Genomic DNA, 27559 nt, shown 5'->3' with positions numbered 1-27559 from the left:
GTAAGGCAGCCTCAAAATAGAGAACAGAGCAAATGGTAATGCCTAAGGATGTTAAAGGATAGAAAAAGCGCTTTTTAAGAATATGAATTACGAATGGTTTAAAAGATATTCATGTTAGAGTCATAGAAAAAGTGATTATATACGTGAAGGTCCACAGGATCCATGAGGTGGAGAGAAACAAAGTCAGACCAGGCTGAAGGAAACATCACACTAAGTAAACTGACTACCCACCATCCCTGACTTCAACCACACCACTTCCTCCACGCAATCCCTCCTTGGGTTCACTCCCCTGGGAAGCCCTCTGTGATTCCACTACCCTGTGAATTCTCCTGTCTCTGAACTGCTAATTCACCTCTGAAATTGCAAACTTGATTCACAATTGAGGGTCAAATTCCCTCAAATATTTTCTTAGCTATAGTTTCCTCCCTTTGATTCTCTGATTTTCCATTCCTGATATTCTTCATTAGAGAAATTTGAGAAACAATGAAAATTATAAAGAAATGGAAGTAACATGATCCTACCATCCAGAAACCACCATTAATCCCTCAGTATATTTTCTTGTGGTTTTCTCCCATGAAATTTTTTATGTAGTTCGAATCACATTACCTGTGCAATTTACAACTTTTTTTTTATCAGAATTTTCCTCCACATTACTCATCCTTTGTAGTGTAAGTTCTAATGTTACATTTTTTTATTGAAATACATCTTATGGTAAAGTTTGCACATCTCAAGTACATGGCTCAGTGAATTTTTTTTACATCTGTACAACCATGGAACTACCTCCTAGATCAAGATTTGAACATTCTTAACACCTCAGTGAGTTCCTTTCCACCCAGTCAATACTGTACCCCCCTTCCTCCAGGTAACCACTACCCTGGTTTACCAGAGGAGATAAGTTTTGCTTGCATTTGAACCTCGAGATAATTCACACAGTATGTACTATTCCATGTGTGGCTTCTTTGGCTCAGCATAATGCCTGTTCAATTCATCCATGTTGTGTGTATCAATAGCTTTTCCCATCTTGGGTAGTATTCCCTTTAAGCAGTATACCACAACCACAACTAATTTATACATTCTTCTGTTTTAGGACACTTGAGCTTTTCCAGTGTGGGGCTATTATGAATAAAACTGCTATGAACATTACTGTATGTGTCCATTTATGGACATATATGCTCATTTCTCTTGAGCATACACCTAGAGGAGTCATCAGTTAGCTTTTGAAGGTACTGGCAAACACTTTTCCAAATTGATTAGCTCAGTTCAGACTCCCACTGCATTGCAGAATTCCAGTTGTTCCATATCCTCACCAAGACTTGGTGCTACCAGTCCCTTACATGTTAGCCGTTCTCATAGATGTATAATTGTATCTCACTGGGGCTTTAACTTACATGTTGAGGACTCCTGATGGTGGGACTTTTTCCATTTGCTTACTGGTCATTTGAAATCTCTTCTTTTGTGAAGTATATGTCTTTGCAAGTATGGATTATCTGCTTTTGTAGAGATTCTTTATATACACTGGATATGAGTACTTTTTCAGAGAAACTTAAGCAACTACTTTCTACCAGATAGTGGCTGGCCTATTCATTTTCTTAATGAATTTCTTCTGATGAATAGTTCTTAATTTTAACAAAACTCAATTCAGCAACTTGTTCCTTTCATGGCTAGTGCTTGCTTTTGGTTCTTTAAAAAAAAAAAAAAAAAAAAAATCTTACAAAGATATCCTCCTACGTTTCATCCCAGAAGCTTGATTGTTTTAGTTTTTATGTTCCTTCTCAAATTAATTTTTATAAATGGTGTGAGATAGGGATCAAGCTTCATTTTCCCCCTACATGAATACCCAATGGCTCCAGCACCATTTATTGAATTATAGTGGCATCTTCATTGTAAAGCAAATGATCATGCGTGTTTAAAACTATTTCTGGAATCCACTCTCTTCCATTTCTCTATTTTTTTCATTTCTCTATGCTAATAGAGAAATTTACTTTTAATTTTAATGCACCCAATTTACTTTTAATCATTTTTAATTAAAAAAAACTTAACCACATTAACTTGTACAACAATCCTTCAATATTTGGTCATTGCACAATCCAACCCCAAGCTCTTACTCTGGCATGCACTAATAAGCATCTCTGTCTTCATCTCTTGAAACCTTCATCCTCACTCACTATGCCAAAGTCACAGAGGTTATCTTTCAGCTCCTTGAATGAGACACATTTTGTTCCCACATCAGAGATGCTCTTCCCTCTACCAGGAAATCTGTATGGTTCCCACAACTGGGAACCATATTCATCGTTAGGCCCCAGCTTAAATGTTACCTCCTCTGTGAGGCCTACCAGGGTGCGCTGATCTAAATTAAATTCTCCTATTATGCTACATATTTTCTCATAGTACCATAACTGATAATTATGCAGTTATCAGGATAAAGTCTGTTTTGCCAAAAGCCTGCAAAGGACACCATGCAAGCAGGGACCACATCTATTGTATCTCTAATTACCTAGCCACTCTGGTCTATAATAGTTATTCAAAAATTACTTATTTAAATCCATTTTTGTTTTCATTAAAGATATAATCACTAGGGTTGCTTTTTAAAATTTATTGAAAAAAGAGGCCTCATATTGGTACCACCCATGCTGAAACCCACACTGTAATAAAATAATACTGTGTGACAGCCACTATTGTGCACATTTATTTACATACATTAGCTCTGTAATACTCACAATGACTCTATGCATTGGGTAAATGTTTTTGCTTCCTGGGGCTGCCTAAACAAAGTAGCACAAATTGATTGGCTTAAATGACAGAAATGTATTGTCTCACAGTTCTGGAGTCTAAAAGTCTGAGAGCCAGGTGTCAGCAGGGTTAGTTCCTACTGAGAGCTGAGAGGGAGAATCTATACCCTGAATCAGTACTCCAACCCCCAACCCGCCCCTGGCTCCTGGTGGCCTCAGGTGTTCCTTGGCTGGTAGATGGCTGTGTTTTCCCTGAGTCTTCACATCATTTTACCTCTGTGACCGTCTCTGTGTCCAAATTACCCATTTTTATAAGGACATCAGTCATCCTGAATTAGAGTCCACCCTAATGACCTTGCCTTATCTTGATCATCTGCAAACACCCTAGAGCCAAATAGGTTCATATTCACACACACTGGGGTTAGGACTCAACATGTTTTGCAGGGGACAATTTAATGCATAACACTAGGAAAGTAACTGACCTAGAGGAAAGAGAACTTTCTAAGGAAAGAAGTAAAACATATCTATAAATGTATCTTACATAAAACTGTAAGATAATAATCAGTAACAGTGAGAGTGGACCTACATGATTATGTTACCTGGGAAAATGGTGCTTTTCCAAGAAACTCAGGGGATGTCAAATTATTGTGTTCTTAAAACTTCCTCAGGATTTCTTTTAATTTTATCACCAACCTCAGGTGTAATGACTAGGAATGGAGAATTCTAAATCCTTTTAAGGCACAGCTTTTTTTTTTTTTTTTTAATCATAGGTATGTAAAATCAGGAGGGAGTTTATTTACCTTGGGAAAAATCCCCCTCACTTTTGAAGGAGACTGGTTCCTTCCCCCCTGGGATTCCCAGCACGTTGAGATGCTGTGGTCCACTTGTCTACAGCCTATATGGGTTCATGTGAGCCATGAAGGGAGGGATCAACTTCTCCACTATGCTAACTCCACATCCTACAACAGTGACTGGCATGAAGCAGAGCTCAAAAAATAATCGTGAAATGAGTGAGATCGAACCACAACTTCCAGACCCTGTCTTCCATGTATATTTTGACATCTTCTGCAAGGAGAGAAAAACCAAAAAACAAACACTCAAGGAAAATATGGAGCTTTAATTTAATAGGAGTGAGGCTCTTATCCAAGAGGTATTCCTTCCCACCTTTCCAAAAGCCACACTCCAAACTTCTGTGTCTGGATTTAATGAGCAGTAATCTCTCCAAGTACAGGCCACTGACAGACTGAGTGTAAATGAATAAACAGGTAGTGAAGATTTGGGGGAAAAAAACAAAAACAAAACCCCTTGACTTCCCAACAGTATTCTGAGCTTTTTTCTATCTTCAAATATGGGGAAAAACAGGAAGATTGTTAATGAATTCTAAGTGAAATACAATTGAGGTGGAAAAATGCTCATTCGAATCCTGCATATTCTTCACAGTTAAACATAAATCATCCCTTATTAATCCCCTTAGCTCCCTCATACAAATCTAGGTCACATTGGTCAAATAAAATTTTTAAAGTGGCATAAAATCAAATCATTTTAATTAGGTATTTCTTTTACTTTTTTCCCAGACTTTTCCCCTCCTCGTTCTCCAGCTAAACAAAAACACTAACGTTCTTAGTAAGCATGGTTTCAAACAGGCTTTTAGAGGCAGAAATGATCTGTGTTGAATAATACCATCGAAGAGTGTAGAGTTTTCACTGAACCACATTAACCTGTGGGAAAGTTTACCAATTAAATGACCATACAGGTTTTACTGACTTCTCTAAAACATGTCTTATTACTGCCTTCAAGATAGTTGTTCCTTTTTTCAAAAAACCTCCTCTAGCAAAGTCTTCCTTATTTCCTTCAATATTCTAGGTTAGTGGTCTATACGCTAATGCCTGCCATCTGTTTTTGCAAAGTTTTACTGGAACAGCGTCCTATCCGTTCATTTATGCATTACCCACGGCTGCTGTGTTACACTCACAGGGGGCTAGTTGCAAGAAAGGCCACTTGGCTGACAAAGGCTAAAATAGTTACTATCTTGTTGACAAAGAGTTGGCTTTAGGCTAGTCACACAAAGTGTTCAAACCTCTCTTTCTTAGCTTTTTGCTCCACCAATATCTTATTCATTGGCTTCATCTGTAGATCATTTCCTCAAGTATGGTTAGGAAGGTCCCTGAGGGCTAAAAAGTCACTTTCTTGTCTTAAAAGTAAAAAATAAGGGGCACCTTGGTGGCTCAGCGGTCAAGCGTCTGCCTTTGGCTCAGGTCATGATCCTGGAGGCCTGGGATCAAATCCTGCATCGGGCTCCCTGCATGGAGCCTGCTTCTCCCTCTGCCTGTGTCTCTGCCTCTCTGTGTGTGTGTCTCTCATGAATAAATAAATAAAATCTTTTAAAAAATCAAAAATAAAAGTTCTGTCAGGTTAACTGGGGCATTGACTTTTACTTCGGTGTCAATAAGGGTCCATTGGTACCAAACCTACTGCTACAGTATAGCAGATATGACAGACTGTATTAGTGACCCTAATTTACGCCTCCTTGCAGCCAAGTCCTTTGCCATGTCACTTTCCAATATCCGCTCACTTTGAGACTGGGTTTGACCACGGGACTTGTCCGGGCCTGAAGAGTAAGGAGGACATGTTGGTGCACCGGTTCTGAACTTAGGCCTCGAGAGATCATGCATGTTTCTGCTTGCTCTCTTGTCCTTCTCTTTCACTGGGGTGAGGACATGGCTGGGACAAACTGCTGGTTCCAAGAGGAGGGAGAAAGACGCACGGAGCAGAGCTACCTCCAAACATGTAAGTCTGCAAGCTGCCCACTAATGCCACAGACAGCACCTGCCCCTCGACAGGCAGACTCATGAAACATAATAAACGATCGTTGCTTGAAATTTCTGAATTGGAATGATTATAAAGCAGCCATAGGTAAGTGGTAAAAGTTTACCCTGCCTGAAAATACTTACTGCTAATACTTAACATTTCCTTGGAATCTCCAAGGCAAAAATGAAAAAGTTGGCATTTTTTTAGGGATGTAGTTTTTATGTGACTATATTCTCAAATAGTACACATACATGTCTCTTGCCAGCCAAAGAACAAAAGATAAATAGCTAATCGATATGATTTAGTGGGCATCTACCATGTGCTCATTACTGAGATCTGAAAGATATAAAAATTATCATTTCTATTATCAATGAAATTATAATTCTGTTGTAGGAAAAGGAGAAATGTGGGATAATTAGAGTTTGAGTCAGTAATGGAGTGCCAAAATCTATACAGACTTCAAGCTTCTGGTTAAACATAGTACTTTGTTCGGGTTTTTTTTTTTTTTTTTTTTTTAATGATTTTATTCATTCATTTGAGAGAGAGAGAGAGAGAGAGGCAGAGTGGCAGGCAGAGGGAGAGGGAGTAGCAGACTCCCCACTGAGCCGGGAGCCTGATGCAAGGCTCGATCTCAGGACCGTGCGATCATGACCTGAGCCGAAGGCAGACGCTTAACCAACCGAGGCACCCAGGTGCCCCTAAACATAGTACTTTGATCTCTGCATCTTCACAAAACCCCAAAAAGAACGAGAGAGGAATAACTGCAGATAAGAGATGTGGACACAGTTTATAAGCTAGAAAGTGAATGAATGCTATATGCCAAGAATGGGGAGGCTGTAAGTTAAGCTGGAGGGAGAGGTGTCTATTAGGGGCAAACCAGGAAAGGTCTGGTAGTGGGGGCACCAGGTATGTACTGCTGAAGGCAGGCATGTAGGATAAGACTGAATAGGCCTGACAGTGTTTATGGGAAGGAATTACACCTCCATTCCCCTCCTCATCTTCTCTGTGCCTGCAGACAAATCCTCACAGATGCCCGCTGAAGAGGATCTGAGGTGCTGTGCCAAGGTGGGAGGTCCCCTTCCCTGGATGTGGAAATGGGATAAGAGAGAGGAAGCAATCTCTTTCAATTTTCTTTAGCTATTTATTCTCATCCTTAATTCCATATCCCTATAGAAGATGCTTATATGGCCATCTCTTGATTTTTTTTTCATGGTAGACATTACCTATTGATTTTCTACAAAGGAAGGTCAGGATTTAACTCTTCTATACTCTTGACTATGGATAACATCTAAACACAAAGGTTCAATGTGGCAACTCAAACTTTCCAAAACCGTAATGTGTCATGTGTCGGAAGAAACGATGAGATAGATAAACAAAGAGCCACACTTAGGAACAGGGAGAAAATGTGTCATCTTAGGGAGTCAGGCAAGAGAAAGTTTAGAATCCTTGACTTTCTTGCTTTGTCTCCCTTTCATGGGAGAAGACACTCTTTTGTTTGTAGAATGAGGGACATGAATTACTTTGATGAAAATAAAATGAATAAATAAAACTGATAATAGTAGTTACCCCCTAGGTTTGGATGGTGGCCAAGGGAAGCTTTTGCCTTTCATATACTATTTGAAATGTTTACAGTGAGAGCTTATTCTCATATGATTTGTATAATTAAAAATAAAATAAAAATACACACACAAAAATTAAAAAAATAAAATAACCAAACTAGAATCAAGGTCTTGGATTCTAAGGCAGTGTTCAACAAACTAAATAATTTGGAAGCATCTACATCTCTCAGGTGGAACCATAACCAATAATTATATAAATCATTCATTGTTAAATGTAAGGCAGTGTGTTGTGAGTTTTTAAACATAAACATACTCATTTAATATGATCTTATAAAGCAGGTAGTACTATTACCTCCATTTTATAGATGTGGAAACAGGCTTGGAGAAATTATGACATTTGCTCAAGGTTACACAGCTAGTAGATATCAAAGCCATGATGGGAACCAAATCTTTCTGCCTCTAGAGCTCTGTATCCAGAGGGAAGCTGCTTTCCTTCTGCAAGTCTGAAATTATAGGTTAACATTAGAAAAAATTACTTTGAAATTCACCAAAGAATACCATTTTAGCAAGGGGAAAATAAATCCCCAATCCCTTATGGCTCTGGCAGTAAGTGGCAGCAGAGATGGTTCTTGAGAACAAGAGGCAACTTCCTCCATGCTAGAGCCACAGTGAGAAGTGATTTGTGGTCAGATTGTGACCCTTGAATCCACTGGGCTCATCTCTATTCCAAGGAGCACTTCAGCCTTCTCTAGCCAGCGTCCTAATCTCCTGAGGTGACTACCTCCTCTAACATCTTATATTCCTATCCTTGCATTCTTCACCCCGTTCAGGTGCTTATTAATTTGTCATGTAGTTGAATTGCTCAGCTCATCTTTGGCACATAATGCCAGTGATCCTTCCAAGATTATAGATATTAAATGACAGACTTACTCTGCACAGTACCTAGCACAGTACCTGCCACCTGCTGAAAGATGCTTAGTAAATTAACGATAACAAACAGAACATTAATGAGCTGCTTTAATGCCAAGTCCAGGGAGGGCTCTATGACACATCAGCAGACCCTCCCTGAGGAAGCTACCAATTAGAGAGACAGACTATTACAGTGAGAGTTCCTTTAAACTTAAAAAAAAAAAAAAGTAAAATAAAAACATGGGTGAGGCCAAGAGCCTCAGAAGTAAAATGGCTAATCAAATTCATGAATCTGTGCCTGCACGTAAGGGTTCACATAGCCAACAACACCTTATATAGGGAAATATAGGGAAAACAGAGCATTGAAATCATTTAAAAATAGTCAAGAGATGTGCTTTCCACAAAAGAATACCACTCCCCTATTGCGGTGACCCTTTTTCTAAGGGCACTGTGTGTTCCAGTTCACCTTTTAGCTCTTTACCACTTCAATTCACGTGTCAGCGTGAAGTATGATTCCCATGAAAATTATCATAAAAAAGAGTACCACCAGGCTCAAGGAGTTTCTGTTCCATTAAGATCTTCATGATAGTGGTCTTCAAGGGTAGTCATGGTACTGTGGTGCAGTCAGAAAGCTAGGGAGCCTGCAAGCATCTACTGCAGGGGAGGGGTGACTGGGACAGGTGCTCTTAAAATTCATTCTATTGTTGACTGTCCTATGAAAACCCAATAGCCAGTGCTCTGGCAGCCTGCTCCCACTGCTTGGGCATGTCCCTGGCAATGTCATGCTCTAGTTGACCCACTGGTCACTGACCTTGGCAGAGCTCTTTTGCAGTGGCAGCTGTGACTGCCTCTTAAAGCAGAAAAACCTGTCCAGCATTCCATTCTCTCAGATGAAATCTAAAAGGAGTTCTCATAAGCACGTTGCATTTTCTCCCCCTTTTTTTGGAAAGGAAGGGCACTTAGACAGAATTCTTGCAAACTTAATCCCAGTATTCTGAATTGATATCCTATCACTCCAACTTTTAAAATATGTGTTATGACAGAGAAGTGCAAGTCAACAATCAGATTTTTTAAAAGGTTTTATTTCTAAGTAATCCCCACACCCAAGGTGGGGCTTGAACCCACAATCCTGAGATCAAGAATCGCATGCTCCACCACCGGAGCCAGCCAGGCACCCCAACAGTTAGATTTTAATATAAAAGAGAAGGCTGGGTGTCTTGTATGCCCAAATTACTATTAATTGTATGCAAACACTAGCTCTAAGCATATCGTTTAGCGTACAAGGTAGTAAATCAACAGTCATCTAACTAGCTAATGCCTTCAAGGTGTGCCAGGCAAGAAAGGACAGAATGATGTACTCATTAAAGAGGGAAGGGCGAGTAGAGAAAGCTTTAAGCTGTAAAGCACCACGGATCCACCTTCAGGAATAAGAGACAAAATTTAAGAGTGGTCACGCTTGTTCATTATATATCCATTCAGAATATTCTTCTATTTAAAAAAATAGGTAATTGGAATATATTGTCAATTTTCCGAATGGAGGATACTTTTAAAACAATGCAGAGTAATGAAAGTCCTTATGTTCCAAACATAAGGTGTGCCTGTTTTTGAGTCTCAGAATAATCTGCCAGTCTTCCAATTTAATTATGACCGAGATTCAAGTCAACTGTTGAGTGTTCTAGAGATACACTTTCTGTAAATTCCAGCTGGCAGCAAGTGGAAAGACTCCAAAGCCCTTAAAAAATATGCCATGGAGTGGAAAGAAAGAGTAGTCAAAAAACGGGAAAAATAAATGAAATGTTTTTGGAAGAGTTTCTTTTTTTTCCCCTAGTTTGACCTCAAAAAATATAATCAGATATACGGCTTACTCTGTTTACTTATAATCTCTCTATCATGTAAGATTTTCAAAAACCTGCCCTATCTTTCCTGGAAATCAAAACTAAAATCCTCTCTTTTTACAGTGCAGGGAAAACAGAGGGCTTCAAGTTTATTCAAGTAGAGACATGCAGACATCTTGAGATAGTCTAATTTTATCCCTTTCACTTAGGAAAAGCCATCGAATCGTAGTTTCCAATTCTAAATACTAGTAATACCTTAATAAAATTAATACACACATTATCATTAAAATTCAGATTCTATCTTCGAGGAGAGCCCAGAGATTATTCAAGCATCTGGAGGCCTTTTATAACATCAGAGGATGTCACACTTCAGAAAGAATAAGGAGGAACAAGCTTCAATAGAATGGGCGTACTGCCCATACAGGGTCCCTATTAGCTTTACATTTTATTATTCTTATGTTTGCCAACTTTTGTCTCCCCAGTAAAATATATGAGGCAGTTCAATAAAGAATACGAAACATTACTAGAGTTTTAAATCAGCGCTGTCTTTCAAAATCATGTTCATTTGCAGGAGAAAGTTTAATGGCACAAGAAGCCACCATGAATTATTCATCAGTTATAGAGTGTGCCAACCTGCAGTTCCTCTGTACCTCCCAACAAGTGTGTACATGTGAAGTGCAACACGGCCAGGCTCCCCGGTGGGAAGGAAGGCAAACCCAAGGCCTCTGGAGGTCCCAGTAAATTGAGACGAGCAGAGCTCTCAGAAGTGAAGGTGGGAGGGTAGAGAGCTTGTCCACCTTACGTGGAATTATCCACTAGCCTGTTCTCCTGAAACCGAAATAAGTTACAATCTCTTATCTTAAGGGATCCGGTATCAAAAGAGGCAGCATGAATCGACACAGGCTGCTGGTTTCAGTGGGGTGGCCCGCAACACTGTGCTGGGCCGCCTCTGAAGTTGGGGTGTTGTCTGCTAGTCCCTGGGGATGCTGAGCCCGAGAAGCTGGGTCACTCCTGAAGCCAGTCTCCCCAGGAAACAAACTCCCACAAAACCCAACTCTAGGGGAAGCATTCTAGGGACGGCATCCAAACTCAAAGCGCCTACATGCCCTGTGCAGGAGCACAAAAGGACAACATGAGAAGGAAAAAAGTCATCTCAAAGCTATGTTAACACAGAAGTATGGTCACGGAAGTGGGGTATAGAAGAAAGAGAGCACAGGAGCAGAAATGGGATCATGGGGTTCACTCACAGTCACCGAAGACTCTTTTTTAAAGTACTCCAACAGTCTAAATTTAATTCAATTTAATTTTGCTGGATTCCCGCTACAAAACTCATATCGATTTTAAGACCCCATTATATTAATAATATCTTTAAATATGTTGCTATAGAAGATAGACATTTTTATACAAAAATATGTTATGTGTATAAATAGAGTGTTAACATACTGTAATAAGCATAAAACCGTTCTAGCCAATGGAAATGCCCTTGCCCTCTCCCCATCTTTAAAGACATGGTCTGCCCCAGGCAATGCACATGCCACGTTTACAAAAATGAACAAACCAACCTTGGGTGTCTTCAACCACGTGATGAGGCTCCATGAACTCAGTCTCTCCCCAGGTCATCAACATGCACAAATCTTAGAGCTAAGATTTCAGATTTTCTTCGCGAGGTGCCTGGCCACACGGGAGGACTGCATCCACTCCTCAAAGGAAAGGCTTGGGCCCTGGCTCTCCTCCCAGGAGTTCGTGGGCTGAGCTGGACTCCAGAGAGGGGTGTGCCACCCAGAGGGTGTGCCGCAGCCAGCGCAGGAAGAACGAGAAGTTTCCTGCATGATTCTAGCTCCTTCCTCACGTACAGACCCGCCTCTGCTCCCCACTCTATCTCCTATCAATTCTGAAGACCACTCTCAAGAACACTTCAGTTCCAATATTGCACCTGCAGAAAACCATCCTTTCTGAGAAGCCGGCATTAAAACATGCCCAGAATGTTCCTCGGATTTTCCTCCACTCTGCACAATCCAGAATCCAGAGTTTGGTCACTGTCATTTCACAATAACTCAAACACATGTGGCGAAGAAGAAGAAGAAGAAGAAGAAGGAGGAGGAGGAGGAGGAGGAGGAGGAGGAGGAGAAGAAGAAGAAGAAGAAGAAGGAAGAGGAGGAGGAGGAGGAGGAGGAGAAGGAGGGAGGAGGAGGAGGAGGAGGAGGAGGAGGAAGAAGAAGAAGAAGAATTAGAAGAAGAAGAAGAAGAAGGAGGAGGAGGAGGAGGAGGAGGAGGAGGAGGAGGAGGAGGAGGAGGAAGAAGGAAGAAGATTGATCTTCCCAAGCCTTCTGCCTTCTTTTTTCACTTAATGAGTTATCGCCTCACCAGATGGGCTCTTACTACTTTTTTTAATACAAGGATTTAACAAAAATACTATAACTTGAAGAGGTTCCTTTTACTATCAGCCTATTCCTCGTGGCTTTGGACGTTCTTCCCTGACAAAACATTGGTCTGAGGCAAGCTGTGGACTTTGAGTCCGTTTATATTAGGTACAGGCTGTCTGAAAACAATGACCTCATCCGGAAAGGCTCAGGAAAGAGGCATTTTTTTCCCTTTAGTCAGGAATGCCCTGATGCTGGGTTGGATTACCCGCCACCCACAGTCCAGCGTTTCTCCTGGTTATTTTTGAACACCAGGGCTTTTACAAACTGGAAACACTATGAAGATAGAGTTTAAATGGGAAAAGACACTTAGGACAAATATCCCCAGCCTCAGATACATTTACTGGCTGAAGAGGTGGAAGGAAACTGCCATAATTGTTTTAAGTGTGAGGGTAAATCATTAAATTCCTGTAATAAAGACACAAGCACGAGCAGCCATTCTAAGATATTAATTTAATATAAAGCCCATAATCTGCCCACTGGAAGGAAAGACCACACAATCACATTGTTTCAATATCAAGTTCGATTAATTGTACGTCCCCAGCTTACTCTCTTCCTCGTCTAGATGGCTTATTTTGTTTTGGATTGGCTCTGGGGATAGCCATAGGCCTGGATTACCCCATCCGCCGGCCTCCTAGTCCAGGCCACTGCCTGGAACTTCGTGCCTCCGATAACGTCCTCCTGACTTGGCCGAAGCACCAGGCGCCAGACAATGGAGCACAACTGGACTACTCGTTGATAAAATGCTTGGCATCTGCAGAGCTGTCTTATGTCAGCTGCTGCCAAGATGCCAGTCACATTGATTGAAATCTTCTGATTATGCCTAATGCCTAACATTCTCATGACAGTGATTTCATGCTTTCATGTTTTTTGGTTAGTGGCTCGGAAGTCTTACCAAATGATAGAACAGAAATCTTTCACAACTGCATTTTTTTTAAAAATTCCCATTAGCATCATTTCAAATGTAATGGAAGCCAGTTTTTTCCTACTCCCTTGAAATCTCAGATTATGATTCCTACTGGATTTTATGTGAAAGGGGGAGGAAGAAACCACATGTCATGCTGCCACTATTTCCTGGAGCTAACCCAGGACTCTAATGAAGAGTAACTTGCATGGGTTCCTTGTCTTTCATAAGGCAGCACTGTGGAGGTGGAAGGGCAAGCCAATATTGAAACTTTGACTTTGTGAACAGTTAGCCAATAATGTAGCTCCTTCCAAACCATGACCCGCCCTCCGCACTCCCCCTCCCCCGCCAGATTTGACTTCTGTTAGTTGAAGTACAAATACTTTGGTGATTTATTAGACTTCGCAAACCAATTGCTCAAAAATTGTTTAAAATGTATAACCATATTCTAATGACATGGCAATGGTACTTCTGCAAAGTCATTTAAAGATCAGCGATACTGGGACGCCTGGGTGGCTCAGCTGGTTAAGTATCCAACTCCTGATTTCAGCTCAGGTCATGATCTCAGGGTTGTGAGATCCAGCCCCAAGTCAGCTTTGCACAGGACATGGAAACTGCTTAAGATTCTCTCTCCCCCTGTTTCTCTCTGCTCTTTCTATCACCTCTCATGTGCATGCTCTTTTTCTTTCGAAAAGAAAGAAAAATCAGAGCTACTGCTGTGCGTACTTTGCCTTACATAACTCAATCATCTAGGAACCTGGAGCATGAGCCTCTCCCTCAAAACCCCTCGGAACTCTTCCCAGGAAAGCAATCATCAGTCAGCAAAATTAATGAATAAAAACGTTTTAATTTGCCTGGGTACCTATATTTGAGAAATGCTTGATTAAGCGTTGTTAGGTTTCTTAACCATGGACTTCTCAGAGACTTCTCATCCATATGCATGGATGCCATGTAACTCTGTAAGAGACGAGGTAAAAGATAAGAAGCATCTCCTAAATGTATTTGGCCAGAGAACCCTAACCCCAGCACAAATAATAACTTAGCACAGAACAGAGTTTGGAAAACTCTGCTTAGGGGAAGGAGATCGCGAGATGGGATTTTTGAGATCATTCACCTCATAGCGTCAGAGATGAAAAACCTTAAAGCCAGAGGAATTTAGGAACCTGCCCAAGGCTGCACAGAATGCAGAAGCAGGTCAACTCCGCCTGGCAACGTTTGGTTCTGCTGTGGGGGAGTTTTGAGGGGCCACGGTGCCTGGCTCTGTGTGCGCGGAAGGTATGGGCCCCAGTGATGCTACCACACCCTGGTAACAGAGATGCTGCATGTTCTTCGGCAAACAGCACGTCTTACAACAGATCATGTTAAAAGAGCTGGCCTAGGAGACGAGGATCATGAGATTTATGACAGAGCTGAGAGAAAAATAGCAGAGGTCAATAACAAAACATGCACGGGGCCCTGGCCTCACCTTTCAAACTCAGCAGAAGAGAAAGAAACCTAAAGCAAACTGAATTCCATAAGAAAAATGATTCCCTTGGGAAAGATGAAAACTACATTTCTTAAAAGGTCATATTCAATAAGGAAGAAGACCCTTCTAGACCCTAACTAGAAAGGTACAGGAAAAAAAATCAAGAACTCATTTGTCATTCCCCTTGAACTTGTGATCCAATGATACTCCCTTATAAGCCCAGATGGTTGGCACCAGTCCAAGCTCAGCTCTGTGACTCCATTGGAAGGATCAACTTTAAGAACTGAATGAACTTGTAGTTCACCAACCTCTTAAACACAAAGCACTCTTGATGGTGGCTGAATCTGGAAAGGGTCTTTATAGTGCACAAGTATCTCTGTGCTATCGGACCTACGTTCTGCTTATGCTTTCCAGGTGGATCCCATGTGATTATTTTTATGACCAGAAATGAAATTTTATGGACTTTACTAAGTTAATATCAATGCTTCTTACATATGGTCATGTCTGTCCGCTTCGTAAACTGCAAATAGAATAGCCTCATCACTATTCATAGCTCACATTTACTGAGAACTCTCTCTCTACAGGCATTGAACAAAGATCCCCTCAATGATTTCTTATAACCCTCTGAGGCAAGCACCATCATGATCTCCACCTTAAAGATGAAGCAACTGAAGTAGAGAGAAGTGCAAGAAATTGTCCAAGGTCACACCCCCTGCGAGAGATACAGCTGTGGCTTGGGCCCAAGCAATCAGGATCGGAGGCCATACCCAAGATGCTGAAACTTCCTCAAGACATTAAAACAGCTCAGGGAGAATGATTATATCAGAGAAAATGCCAAAGCCATCTCCACATCTGAAATTATGATGAGTTGATGCAAAGCATGAGTTTAGCAGTGCATGGGTTACTGCAAAGAGGGCAGCCTGGGTAGCTCAGCGGTTTAGCGCCGCCTTCAGCCCAGGGCATGATCCTCGATCCCCCCAGGATTGAGTCCCACGTCTAGCTCCCTGCATGGAGCCTGCTTCTCCCTCTGCCTGTGTCTCTGCCTCTCTGTCTATTTCTCATGAATAAATGAATAAAATCTTTAAAAAAAAAAAAAAAAGTTACTGCAAAGGGGGAAGAAGCAGAAACAATGTACTTAGTGGTTGCCATCAGAAACCACCTCCATCACCCTCCCCACCACCACCATAACTAAGGAGTTGACGACAGTGGACTTATTAGCTCCTCGCCCCCTTATCCACTCATCTGCCTAGACTTTTGCTCTCACCTGCCTTAGCTGGACTACAGGGGATTAAAGGCATTCTGTATTCCCTGCAAAAATAACAGGCATTTCTCTTCAGTGACTCATTTGACACAAATAAGCTGTAGGGACTGGGGGATTCCAATCTTTCCATGCTTTTGAAAAAGTGGTGAGGATAAGGTCTACAAGGAAGAAAATTACTGCAGAATGCGGAGGTCCTACCTCACTTTCATTGTAAGAGGATCAAATGTTAGGTTAAATCATAATGACTTACTAGAGTCTGAATTTTTATAATTTCTACATTAATTACCGTTTGGCTTACAGTGATAGATGACTGTGGCAACTGCAAAGTATTCCACTCCTAGCTTCACCCCTAGAGAATGATGGAGGATATTTGACTGTATTATACACAGAGGGCTGCATTTTGTATGGAATTTTGGTTTTTGGAGGGTAGGAAACAGAATTAACATCCAGAAGATACATACCTGCCCTGGCAATGTTACTACATCGTTCTAGGTCACCTATACCTTTTGCTGTGGGTACCACTCCCAAGCTGGTCCACAACTTTTTTGGGAGCTGCATTCAGAGTTAGTGGGAAAAGAAAATATGGCACATTTCAATGAGGATGAGAATGTTCCCTCAAACCACTGACTCTGATTCAACCTCCCAGCTCACTTTGGGGGACTTTAAATTTAACATTCTGTATGACCCTGCCTAGTTAACAGTTTGCTGACCATAAAACAATCATATTTAGTCTCTACTGCAAGCAACCATTTACTCTTGGTCACATGCAAACTCATTATTCCAAAGATGTTCTCAATGACTTTTGAAAATCTTAATGGTTTGTCTCTGCCTGCTTTCAACTTTCATTTGATGATCCAAAGGGAGCTGGACTAGTTTGTAACTATGTGTATCACAATTTTATGAATCTAATCAAAAATCAAAACAAAAATCTTCCTACTCTTCAAAATTCAAGAGAATAAGTCTAGTTTAAGGGATTTTAATGATGCGACAAAAACAATATGCATTAAGCCTTTCAAAATAAGTCAACCCTGAGGATGTTTTGCTAAATGTTTTTAAGCTTCCTAAAAAACAACCTCTAGGGTCAAGGACAAAGTTGCCTTTAGCAGTCAAACACCTCTTGCAAACAGAAGCCTTTAGATATGCACATTCCTTTGAGCACACAGACAGGGAGTATGGAAGCTGGAGGTAGTGGTGTGTGTCTTTAGATCATCTAGTCTGGATGTTTTGGAGCTCATATACAGAATAATCAGGCTTTCAGGGATTGGTGAGGGGTTGGGGGTGAAGGGTTGATTCTGGGTTCCACCCCAACTTCCACCAAAGAAACTGTGGCTCATCTACTTCATTTTCTAAGCTTCCAGATGAGCCTTTATTTGAAGAAAGGGTTCCATAGCTAAAAACAAAACATACTCTTTGAAAAAATGCCCATCCTGTCCAATATTTTCATTTTAGAAAGGAAAAGGAAAGGAAAGCCAGGTGAATGTGCAGTCAAGGCAGGGTTACACCAGCCAGGGGTTCTGAGTAGCATGCTCCAGTGCAAGCACTTTCCCCAAACTGCCAAGTCCACAGCCCCCAATAAACAGGTCCTAGTCCTTGTCCATGAACACCCTCAGGTCTACCTGCTGCAAGTCCTACTAGAACTGCCCACAGCCCTGCGGCACAGGCTTGCAGTTGTGGTGGTGGTCTTGTTCTTGTTCTTATCCTTATCTTTATCCTTATTCTGATTTTAGCTTTTTCTAGAGTACTAGATAGGTGCAGGACAGGAGCAAGAGTCCTGCTGATGGGAGGTGAAAAATGAAACCTTCTGAAGTTTTATGTAAATTAATAGAAAATAATATTTGGTTGATAAAAGTTGAGTTTACACTCAAATTAGGATGGGAGCAAGGTATGTCCTGCTTGCTGTGATCGTCATTCTCAAAGTTTTGTTACTTAGCAAACCACAGCCAAGCTTACGGTGTGGGGTCTTGTCCCACGCCTTCCACAATTCCAAGGCTCTGCGGTTAGTCTGGGATTGCATTCCGGACAAACACCACAGTCGCTGGTTCCAGGAGGATGGGTGCTTCATTTTGTAAAACATGATGAAACCAAAGTGGGAGGAACAAAAACTAGTAAATTAAAGTGAACTATTCCAGCTATCCCTGGGGGCTCTGGTTGACATGAGGTTCCTTTATTTACTTATTTTTTAAGATTTTTATTTATTCATGAGAGACGAGGGGGGGGGGTGGGCAGAGACACAGGCAGAGGGAGAAGCAGGCTCCATGCAGGGAGACTGACGTGGGACTCGATCCTGGGTCTCCAGGATCAGGCCTGGGCTGAAGGTGGCGCTAAACCGCTGAGCCACCCGGGCTGCTCGACATGAGGTTCCTTTAAATAAACTCCTAAGATGATTCTGGTTGCCATCCACCAGGTGAGTGGTCTGAGCAAGTTATTTTATCTATATGTGTCTCGGTTTTCTCGCGTGTAAAATAGGGATAATTATAGCGCCTACTTTTTGGGGTGTTGTGAGAATTTAAGGAAATAGTTCCTGGTACATAGTAACCTCTATATAAATACTAGTTATCATAGTTATTCTTCTTATTAAAAAAAAAATTAAGTACTAGACAAAGACCAGGGGCCAGAAAGTAGCAAGAGCCCCAGCAATTTAAAATGAGAAATGAGGGGTGGCAGGGTGGCTCTGTTGGTTGGGCATCTGCCCTTGGCTCAGGTCAAGATCTCAGGGTCTTAGGATCAAACCCTATGTCAAGCTCCCTGCTCAGCAGGGAGTCTGCTTCTCTCTCTCCCTCTCCATCTGCCCCTCTCCATCCCTGCTCATGATTTCTCTTTCTCTCTCAAATAAATAAATAAAATCTTAAAAGAAATTTTTAAAAAAAATGAGAACAAAACGAAATTGTTCTGAAGTTTAATGTAAATCAATAGAAAATAACCATTGGTTAATAATAGTGGAATTTACAAGTTGGGATCCTTGTCAGCCTCACTGTCTAATCTAGGGTCATGCTGCTCCAAGCCCCCTGGAGCAATAGTATCGCCATCGCCGGGAATTTGTTAGAACTGCAGAGCCTCTGGGCCCACCCCAGCTCTCACCAACCAAATCAGAATCTGCCTTTAAACAAGGTCTCCAGGCAATTTCCCAGCCCATAAAAGCTGGAGAAGGCTGCTTTATGGCATATACCGAGATTTCCCTGTTTGTAAATGAAAGGAGTAAGACCTCATTCTACAGTTACATCTCCACACGTTATCCTAAATTCTACTGCCCTTTCCAGCAGCAGCCCTCATGTTACATCGTTTCACTAACCTGAGTCTTAAGGTGGATGCTCCTTTTATGGGACAGAATAATAGTTCAGGAGGGCATCCAAAGCCACAAAGTCACCTCTTGTTAGTAATGTCAATGATTTGAAAGCGTCATCATCATGATCATCCGCCAATGGCTCACATTCATTGAGCTCTTAAAGTATGCGAGGATTATTGCAGATTAGTGCAACGAGCTTTCCAGATGTTCTCATGTACTCGCAAAACCCTTTCAAGTAGGGGTTACTCTCCCCATCTTACAGAGGAGGGAACTGAGCTCAGGGAGGCAACATCACTTTCTTAATGCAAAAGGGCCTTTCTGAAGTCAGCTCTTACTATAAAGTATATGCCTATGACATCCAAGTCATATCTCTGTGGAATGGGGAGCAGTGATTATCTCCCTTTGTATGTAAGGAAAACTGAGTCCACAGGGTGAAAAAACTGTATAGAATCAACCACCTAAGACTCAGGTCAGAAGTCAGGCTGTTAGGGTTCAAGTTTTTCAAATTAAAGAATTCTGCTGCCAGAAATGCCAGAGATAGGGGTGCCTGGGTGGCTCAGTCAGTTAAGCATCCGACTCTTGGTTTTGGCTCATGTCGTGATCTCAGGGTCATGAGATCGAGCCTGTGTTGGGCTCTGCACTGGGTGTAGAGCCTGCTTGAGGTTTTCTCTCTCTCCCTCAGAACCCCCACCAAAGAAATGCCAATGATAATGCAACAGCAAGGAAGAGATGGGGAGGAAAACCCCATATAAAGTGAAAAAGACATTTTCCATTCATGAAGTTTTGCACAACCAAATCAAGGGACTTCACATTTTTATCTCAGTGGTCAAGAGCTGACTGGTGTGTCAGATTCTTTGGCAAACTAGAACATCCAGATTTTTATTGCCATCACTTGTGGCAACTGGTCCTCATCAGCATATCACAGCTAACGTCCCACACAATCATCCTCGCACACCTGGGAAATTCCCCCAGTGACAGTCTCTCTGACTTCCCTCGCTACATCTCTATCCATGTTTGATACCAAAGAGTTCAGCAAGATTAGTCACAATCTTTCCTTGATAGCACCATCATCGTAAAGTCAAAGATGCAGGTTTTAGGATCAAGAGGTCGGGGCTGCTTGCCCAGGCCCCAGAGAATGCCTTCCATCCTCATCCCTGAGGGCAGCAGGGAAAAAAACAGAATTTGCTGACTTTGGACTCTATTAGTTTGTGAGGGCTGTCACAACAAAATACCACAAATGGGGATACTTAAGCAACAGAAATGTATCTTCTCTCAGTTCTGGAGGCCGGAAGTCCAAGATCAAGGTGTCCACTGGGTTTGGCTCCAGAGGCGTCTCTCCTTGGCTAGCAAATGCCCACCTTCTCACTCTGTCCTCATATGGTCGTCCCTCTGTGCGTACATGTGTCTGCTACCTCTTCCTCTGTGTCCAAATATCTTCCTTTGTGTGCTTCTTGTAAGGACACCAGTCACATGAGATTAGGGCCCACCCTAATGACCCCATGTTAACTTAATTATCTCTCTAAATTAAAGGCCTAATTTCCAAAAACAGTCACATTCTGAGGGACTGGGAGATAGGGGCTTCAACATGTGAATTCTGGGAGGACACAATTCAGCTTATAACGCACGCTAACTGGATCTTGTCATCCATCATCACCAAGTCCTAGTGCTAGGCTGAGGCCAACTCATCCAGTCCTGCTTCAGTAAGAACAAGAGTTTCTAAGAATCTGAATCTTTCAGGCCCTCGACTCACAGCAACCTGGAGGAGGAAGGAAAAGAACAGGATTCCAGATCAGACCTTAGCTTTTCTGGTCTATGCTGTCAGAGACAAATAATTCTCGGCCTCCCTTTTTATCAACATAGCCTCTCTTCTTCCCCACCCCCACTTGTCATGTGCTTATGTAAGGTCACTCAGAGGTGGGTTTTTGAAAAATCTAAGTGCCACTTATAAAATAGTCTGAGTTAGAGATGAGCAGTTGCTAAAAAGTATGAACTGGAATGAAATGCTGGAATCTGGCAGCCCTTAAGGCCTCTCGTGCCCTGTAGTAAATGCTCCTGAGTGTGGGATGGATGAGTCCTGGGGAGCTGGCCCTGGCCTCCCAGACAGCTGTTTGCTATGGTAGGACAGCCAGGAGGCAAGAGCAGCCCCAGGCTGGCCCACTCAGCCTGAGAGGCAGCACCAGCAAACGTCAGCAAGTAGGAGGGAGGAAACCCAACACAGTGCAAGTGTGGCAGGAGGTTCTGGCTTCACACAGTGTTGTACAGATGGCTTCTAACAACGATTGGCATTATGGACATTATGCGTTCGTGGACGCCTAAACCATGATGTCATCATAGGAATAGTGCAAGATGAACATGAAAGTGGCACTTAAACGATGAAAGAGAAAACCCACATGTATCATTCAATCTAATAAACCTCTAATTTAGACTGCCATAAATTTCAATTTTAGTAATTCGGCTATTCTTTACATCATCAATGTTTAAACTTGCTTCCCCAAACCTAGTCATATTAATATAAAGTTCTATAATTTCCCTGAGGCTTTTAAAAGTTTATTTTGCCATTTTGGGTGGTGTAAGTGCTAAAAGGTAAAAATTATTTTGGATAAATATATTAAATATATTAAAGATTATGCTTTAGAGACCTCTTATACATGCAGACCAACACTACTATAGTGGAAAATTAACACCAGCAAGGAAACAAAAGAAAAAATCAATCCCCCAAATAGAAATCTCCTTTTTAGTTCATTTACATAGATGAAGAAACAACTAAGAATTACAAGATATTTCCAGAAAACAACCAGCACAAAGTGGGACCAAGATGAAAATAGAAACATAGGATTCTAGAGAAAACATGTAACTCATGCAACAGAAGAGGCCCTAAACACAAGCTCAAGTTCAATTCATATCCTTTAAGGTATCTGAGAACACACTGTACCCATGAAATAAAAATGGCAAAAAAAATTAAAGGAGCCTGAGAAAAATAGAGTTTTGGGAAATTAAAAATTATTATTAGGGGTGCCTGGGTGGCTCAATCAATTAAACGTCCAACTCTTGATGTCAACTCAGGCCTTGATCTCAGGGTCATGAGTTCAAGCCCCCATCCCCATTAGGCTCCATGCTGGGGATGGAGCCTACTTAAAATAAATAAATAAAAATCATTATGAAAATAAAAGAAATTCAACAGGCTAGAAAAAATGTCAAGATCTCCAACAAGGTAGAGTAAAATATAAAAGACATTGAAAATATGAAAGAAGAATTAAGAGAGGTGGAGGATGTCTAACATCCATCTTAATAGGAGTCTCAACAAGAGAGAACAAAGTAGAAGGGAGTAAATAATAACAGAAAGTTCTCCATATGTTAAGAAACTGATCTTTATATGGAACGGCCAAGCCAGGTGCCAAATAAGAAGGAGACAAAAGACAAACAGCAAGACGTGTCCTGGTGGAATTTCAAAACTCTGAAAATACAGAGAAGATCTACAAAGAGATCAAGAGTATCTATCAGAGACCAAATCAGGCTCCCAAGAAAGGAAAAGAATTCTATCCACCACCAGACTTGGCAGACCCTTGGGATGTCAGAAGATAGTAAAACAAAGCCTTTTGAGTTTTAAGGAAAACACAGCTTTGAATCTGGATATCTATACCAGGCCCATCAAGTATGTGGGCAAAATAAGGCATTTTTCAGACATACAAGGATTCGATTTACCTCTCATGCACCCTACTGAAAAAAAGTTACTTGAAGATTAACTCATACAGAAGGAAAAATTAGGGGCATCTGGGTGGCTCAGTCACTTAAGCCTCCTACTCTTGATCTCAGCTCAGGTCTTGATCTCAGAGTTGTGAGTTCGAGCCCCACGCTGGGCTCCACACTGGGTGTGGAGTCTAATTAAATGAAAAAAAATTAAAAAGAGAAGGAAAAATTAATCCTCAAACATAAAGTTACTGACTCCAAAAAAATTTAGAATTAGTTTAAGAATCAAATGCGGGGGGTGGTGGTAGGGTAGAGAATCCCATAATGGCAGTTACGCCACAGATCTAGAATCCAGTGAGTCCAAATTAGAACATGGTCAGAAGGTTCCAAGAAAACATCTTCAAGAAAATATATTTCATTCAACAAGTTAGTATGATTAAGAGGATGGAAGATCTTGGTGATGCTATTGATACATACATTTTGCTTAGGAAAAAAATTAGAAGCTTTATATAACTTAAAAATTTGTATAAGAAAATCACGGTCCAAATGTGAAGCAAACTAAAAAATAACATAATTTTGAGAAAAGAAAAAGATTTTGGAAAAGGGCATTTTGGTGATGATGCTTTGATAAACGCCAGAACATTCCCTTAGAGTAAAACAGACTTCGTTGCACAAAATCCTAATTCCTTCCCTCTAGATGCAATCACGTATCACTTCTGCAGTTAAGAATGTTTACATATTTTCAATATTATAAATGCTTTCTGCTGGTTTTCAGAGCTAAAAATCAGCTTATAGTAAATATAAAAGCATAAAAATTAGAAGATTTCAAATATTTTAACCTTGACCATGTGAAAGTGATGTACAGCCAAGAGCAATGAGAAGGCATCATGGAGAGTCATATTTAAAGTCAGATGAAAAACAGTATATCATTTAGAGCTTAAAAGACAACCAATCATAGATTTAAAACTAATGAAACTCTGGACATGAGTGTCAAAGGTAGTTAACAGTGTTGAAAAAAGTACAAGTAATACTCAGAATATTATTTAGAATTACAGAAAAAAGAAAAAAAATAAAAGAAAAAGAAAAGAAACCAAAAGAAAAAAATAAACTTTTCAAAGACAGTTTTATCTGTTATAAAAGAGCAAACATAGGGATCTTTTGGGTGGTGGAACTGCTCTGTGTCTTGGCTCAATCAGTGTCAATACAGTGGTGATATCATATTAAAGTGTTGCAAAGTGCTGTCCAGTTCCAAGACAGAATCAAGCAGAAAAGTTATTTAATTGATTATATTCTTAATTCTACCAAGCTAATCTACTTCTTTCCTTTTTCCAGATTTATTGAGATATCATTGACAAATAAAATTGTAAGGCTTTTAAAGTGTACAATGTGATGATTTGGTGTACAAAAGATTCCCATCCTCAGTTAATTCATACATCACATAGTTATCTTTTCTGTTTCAGTGAGAACACTTGAGATTTACTCTCTAACCAAATTTCAATTATACAATACAGTATTACCAACTACAGTCACCTCATTATACTTTAAATTCTCAGAACTTATTTATCTTATAACTGAAAATTTGTGCCCTTTTACCAGTCTCTTCCTATTTCTCCCACCTCTGGGGAACTACCAATACATTGTTTCAATGAATTTTATTATTTTTTTTTATTCCATATATAAGTGACACCCTAGTACATTTCTAAATGTATAAGCAATTATTTCATTGCATATTATATGTTCAATTGACTTTTTACAAAGGCCGCAATGCAACTAAATGAGGAAAGGAATCTTTTCAATAAATGATGTTAAAACAACTGGATATACATGTGGGAGAAAAAATGAGCCTCAATCCCCACCTCACGGCAGTCTACACAAAAATTATTCTGACATGGATCATATGTGTAAACTTAAAATCTAAATGCGTAGAACTTTTAGAAGAAAACATAGAATACCTTTGTAACCTGGGGTTAGCAAAGATTTATCAGATAAGATACAAAAAACACAAACCATAAAAGCTGATAAAGACACTACTAAGAAAAGAAAGAGCAGGGCGCCTGAGTGGCCCAGTCAGTTAAGCATCTGCCTTTGGCACAGATCATGATCCCGGGACCCTGGGGTCCGCCTGAATCCAGCCCCTTGCTTAGCTCAGTGGATTACCTGCTTCTTCCTCCCCCTTTGCCCCTCCTCCCTGCTCTAGCGCACTCTCTTGCTCCCACTCTTTCTCAAATAAATAAATAAAATCTTTAAAAAAAAAAAAAAGGAAAAGAAAGAGGCAAACATCAGGCTACTGGGAAAAAATTTTGTAAAGCAAAAAGTGGACAAAGAACTTCTACTCAGAATACATTAAAAAAAATCCTACAATGCAATAATACAAACAACATAATTAGAAAGAGCCGAACCAGCACTTCAAAAGATAGACAAGCAAATGACCACTAAGCACATGAAAAAGTTCCCAAATAATGGGCTAATTAGCCACCAAGGACATACAAATTGAAATCACAATATGATGCTACTATACCAAATGAAAATACTAAGTGTTAAGTGAGGATGTAAAGCAACGAGAACTCTTATACATTGCTAGTGAGAATATAACATGATGAGATAATCTTGAAAAAAAGGTTTGGAATTTTCTTATAACATTAAATGTACACCTATCCTTTGACCCAGCAATTCCACATCTGGATCGTTACCTAAAAGAAATGAAAATACAAACCACAAAAAGAATTTTTTGAGAATGTTCATAGCAGCTTTATTCATATTAGCAAAAAAATTATAAACAAGTCAAATCTCCATTAAAAGTATATGGATAACATGCAGAAGAATGAAACTAGACCACTCTCTTGCACCATACACAAAGATAAACTCAAAATGGATGAAAGATCTAAATGTGAGACAAGATTCCATCAAAATCCTAGAGGAGAACACAGGCAACACCCTTTCTGAACTCGGCCACAGTAACTTCTTGCAAGATATATCCACAAAGGCAAAAGAAACAAAAGCAAAAATGAACTACTGGGACTTCATCAAGATAAGAAGCTTTTGCACAGCAAAGGGTACAGTCAACAAAACTAAAAGACAAGCTACAGAATGGGAGAAGATATTTGCAAATGACATATCAGATAAAGGGCTAGTTTCCAAGATCTATAAAGAACTTCTTAAGCTCAACACCAAAGAAACAAACAATCCAATCATGACATGGGCAAAAGACATGAACAGAAATCTCACAGAGGAAGACATAGACATGGCCAACATGCACATGAGAAAATGCTCTGCATCACTTGCCATCAGGGAAATACAAATCAAAACCACAATGAGATGCCCCCTCACACCAGTGAGAATGGGGAAAATTAACAAGGCAGGAAACCACAAATGTTGGAGAGGATGCGGAGAAAAGGGAACCCTCTTACACTGTTGGGAATGTGAACTGCTGCAGCCACTCTGGAAAACTGGGGAGGTTCCTCAAAGAGTTAAAAATAGACCTGCCCTACGACCCAGCAATTGCACTGTTGGGGATTTACCCCAAAGATACAGATGCAATGAAACGCCGGGACACCTGCACCCCGATGTTTCTAGCAGCAATGTCCACAATAGCCAAACTGTGTTAGGAGCCTCGGTGTCCATCGAAAGATGAATGGATACAGAAGATGTGGTTTATGTATACAATGGAATATTCCTCAGCCATTAGAAATGACAAATACCCACCATTTGCTTCAACGTGGATGGAACTGTAGGGTATTATGCTGAGTGAAATGAGTCAATCGGAGAAGGACAAACATTATATGTTCTCATTCATTTGGGGAATATAAATAATAGTGAAAGGGAATCTAAGGGAAGGGAGAAGAAATGGGTGGGAAATGTCAGAAAGGGAGACAGAACATGAAGACTTCTAACTCTGGGAAATGAACTAGGGGTGGTGGAAGGGGAGGAGGGTGTGGGGTGGGGGTGAATGGGTGACGGGCACTGAGGGGGGGTACTTGACGGGATGAGCACTGGGTGTTATTCTGTATGATGGCAAATTGAACACCAATAAAAAATAAATTTATTATTAAAAAAAAGAAGAAACTATGAGTAAACAATTCACTAATTTACAAGGCTTTATGTGAGGATTTTTTTGAAGTTTCTTACTTAATAAAGACAGTTACATGTCGGAAAAGAATATAAAAAAACAAAAGTATATGGATAAACAAATTGTGGTATAGCTTTACAGTGGAATACTACTCAGCAATAAAAAGGGAATGAACTATCTCTATATGTAGGAACATTGATGAACCATGCAGACCTTACCCTGAACCCTACACAAAAGAGTATGTAATATATGAATCCATTTATGTGAAATCCTAAAACAGGCAAAGCTAATTAGAACCGTGGTTGTCTGGGGGTTACAGACTTCACTGACAAGGAACACAGGGACTATCTGGGGGATACAGAACTGTTCAATATTGTGATACAAGTATGGGTTACAGGGATGTATCCATCTGTAAAAGTTGTGTAGCCAAGGGACGTCTGGGTGGCTCAGCAGTTGAACATCTGCCTTCAGCTCAGGGCGTGATCCCTAGTCCGGTGATCGAGTCCCACATCGAGCTCCCTGCAGCGAGCCTGCTCCTCTCTCTGCCTGTGTCTCTGCCTCTCTCTCTCTCTCTGTGTCTCTCATGAATAAAAAATAAAATCTTAAAAAAAATCATGTAGCCAAGATTTGTAC

The 27559-nt window shown here is 40.6% G+C and overlaps 1 protein-coding gene across 9 annotated transcripts in view; it reads right to left on the bottom strand.

The window, feature by feature from the left end:
- Positions 1–27559, bottom strand: part of ABLIM1 (actin binding LIM protein 1) — a 283821-nt gene that overhangs the window by 192363 nt on the left and 63899 nt on the right. For 4 of the 9 annotated variants that reach the window (XM_077877532.1, XM_077877521.1, XM_077877523.1 and 1 more), the window contains exon 1: positions 11403–11563. The exons of 2 other annotated variants lie outside the window; for them this stretch is intronic. In XM_077877532.1, coding sequence (XP_077733658.1) covers positions 11403–11466 — 64 coding nt within the window. In that variant the 5' untranslated portion in view covers positions 11467–11563. Of the gene's footprint in view, positions 1–11402; positions 11564–27559 lie in introns of those variants that run through there. 3 more of the 9 variants (XM_077877529.1, XM_077877531.1, XM_077877528.1) reach the window with 1 other exon arrangement.

This window comes from Canis aureus, chromosome 29 (genome assembly GCF_053574225.1).
Source record: "Canis aureus isolate CA01 chromosome 29, VMU_Caureus_v.1.0, whole genome shotgun sequence".
NCBI classification, from domain to species: Eukaryota; Metazoa; Chordata; class Mammalia; order Carnivora; family Canidae; genus Canis; species Canis aureus.
This window is presented reverse-complemented; position numbering and strand designations above follow the sequence as displayed.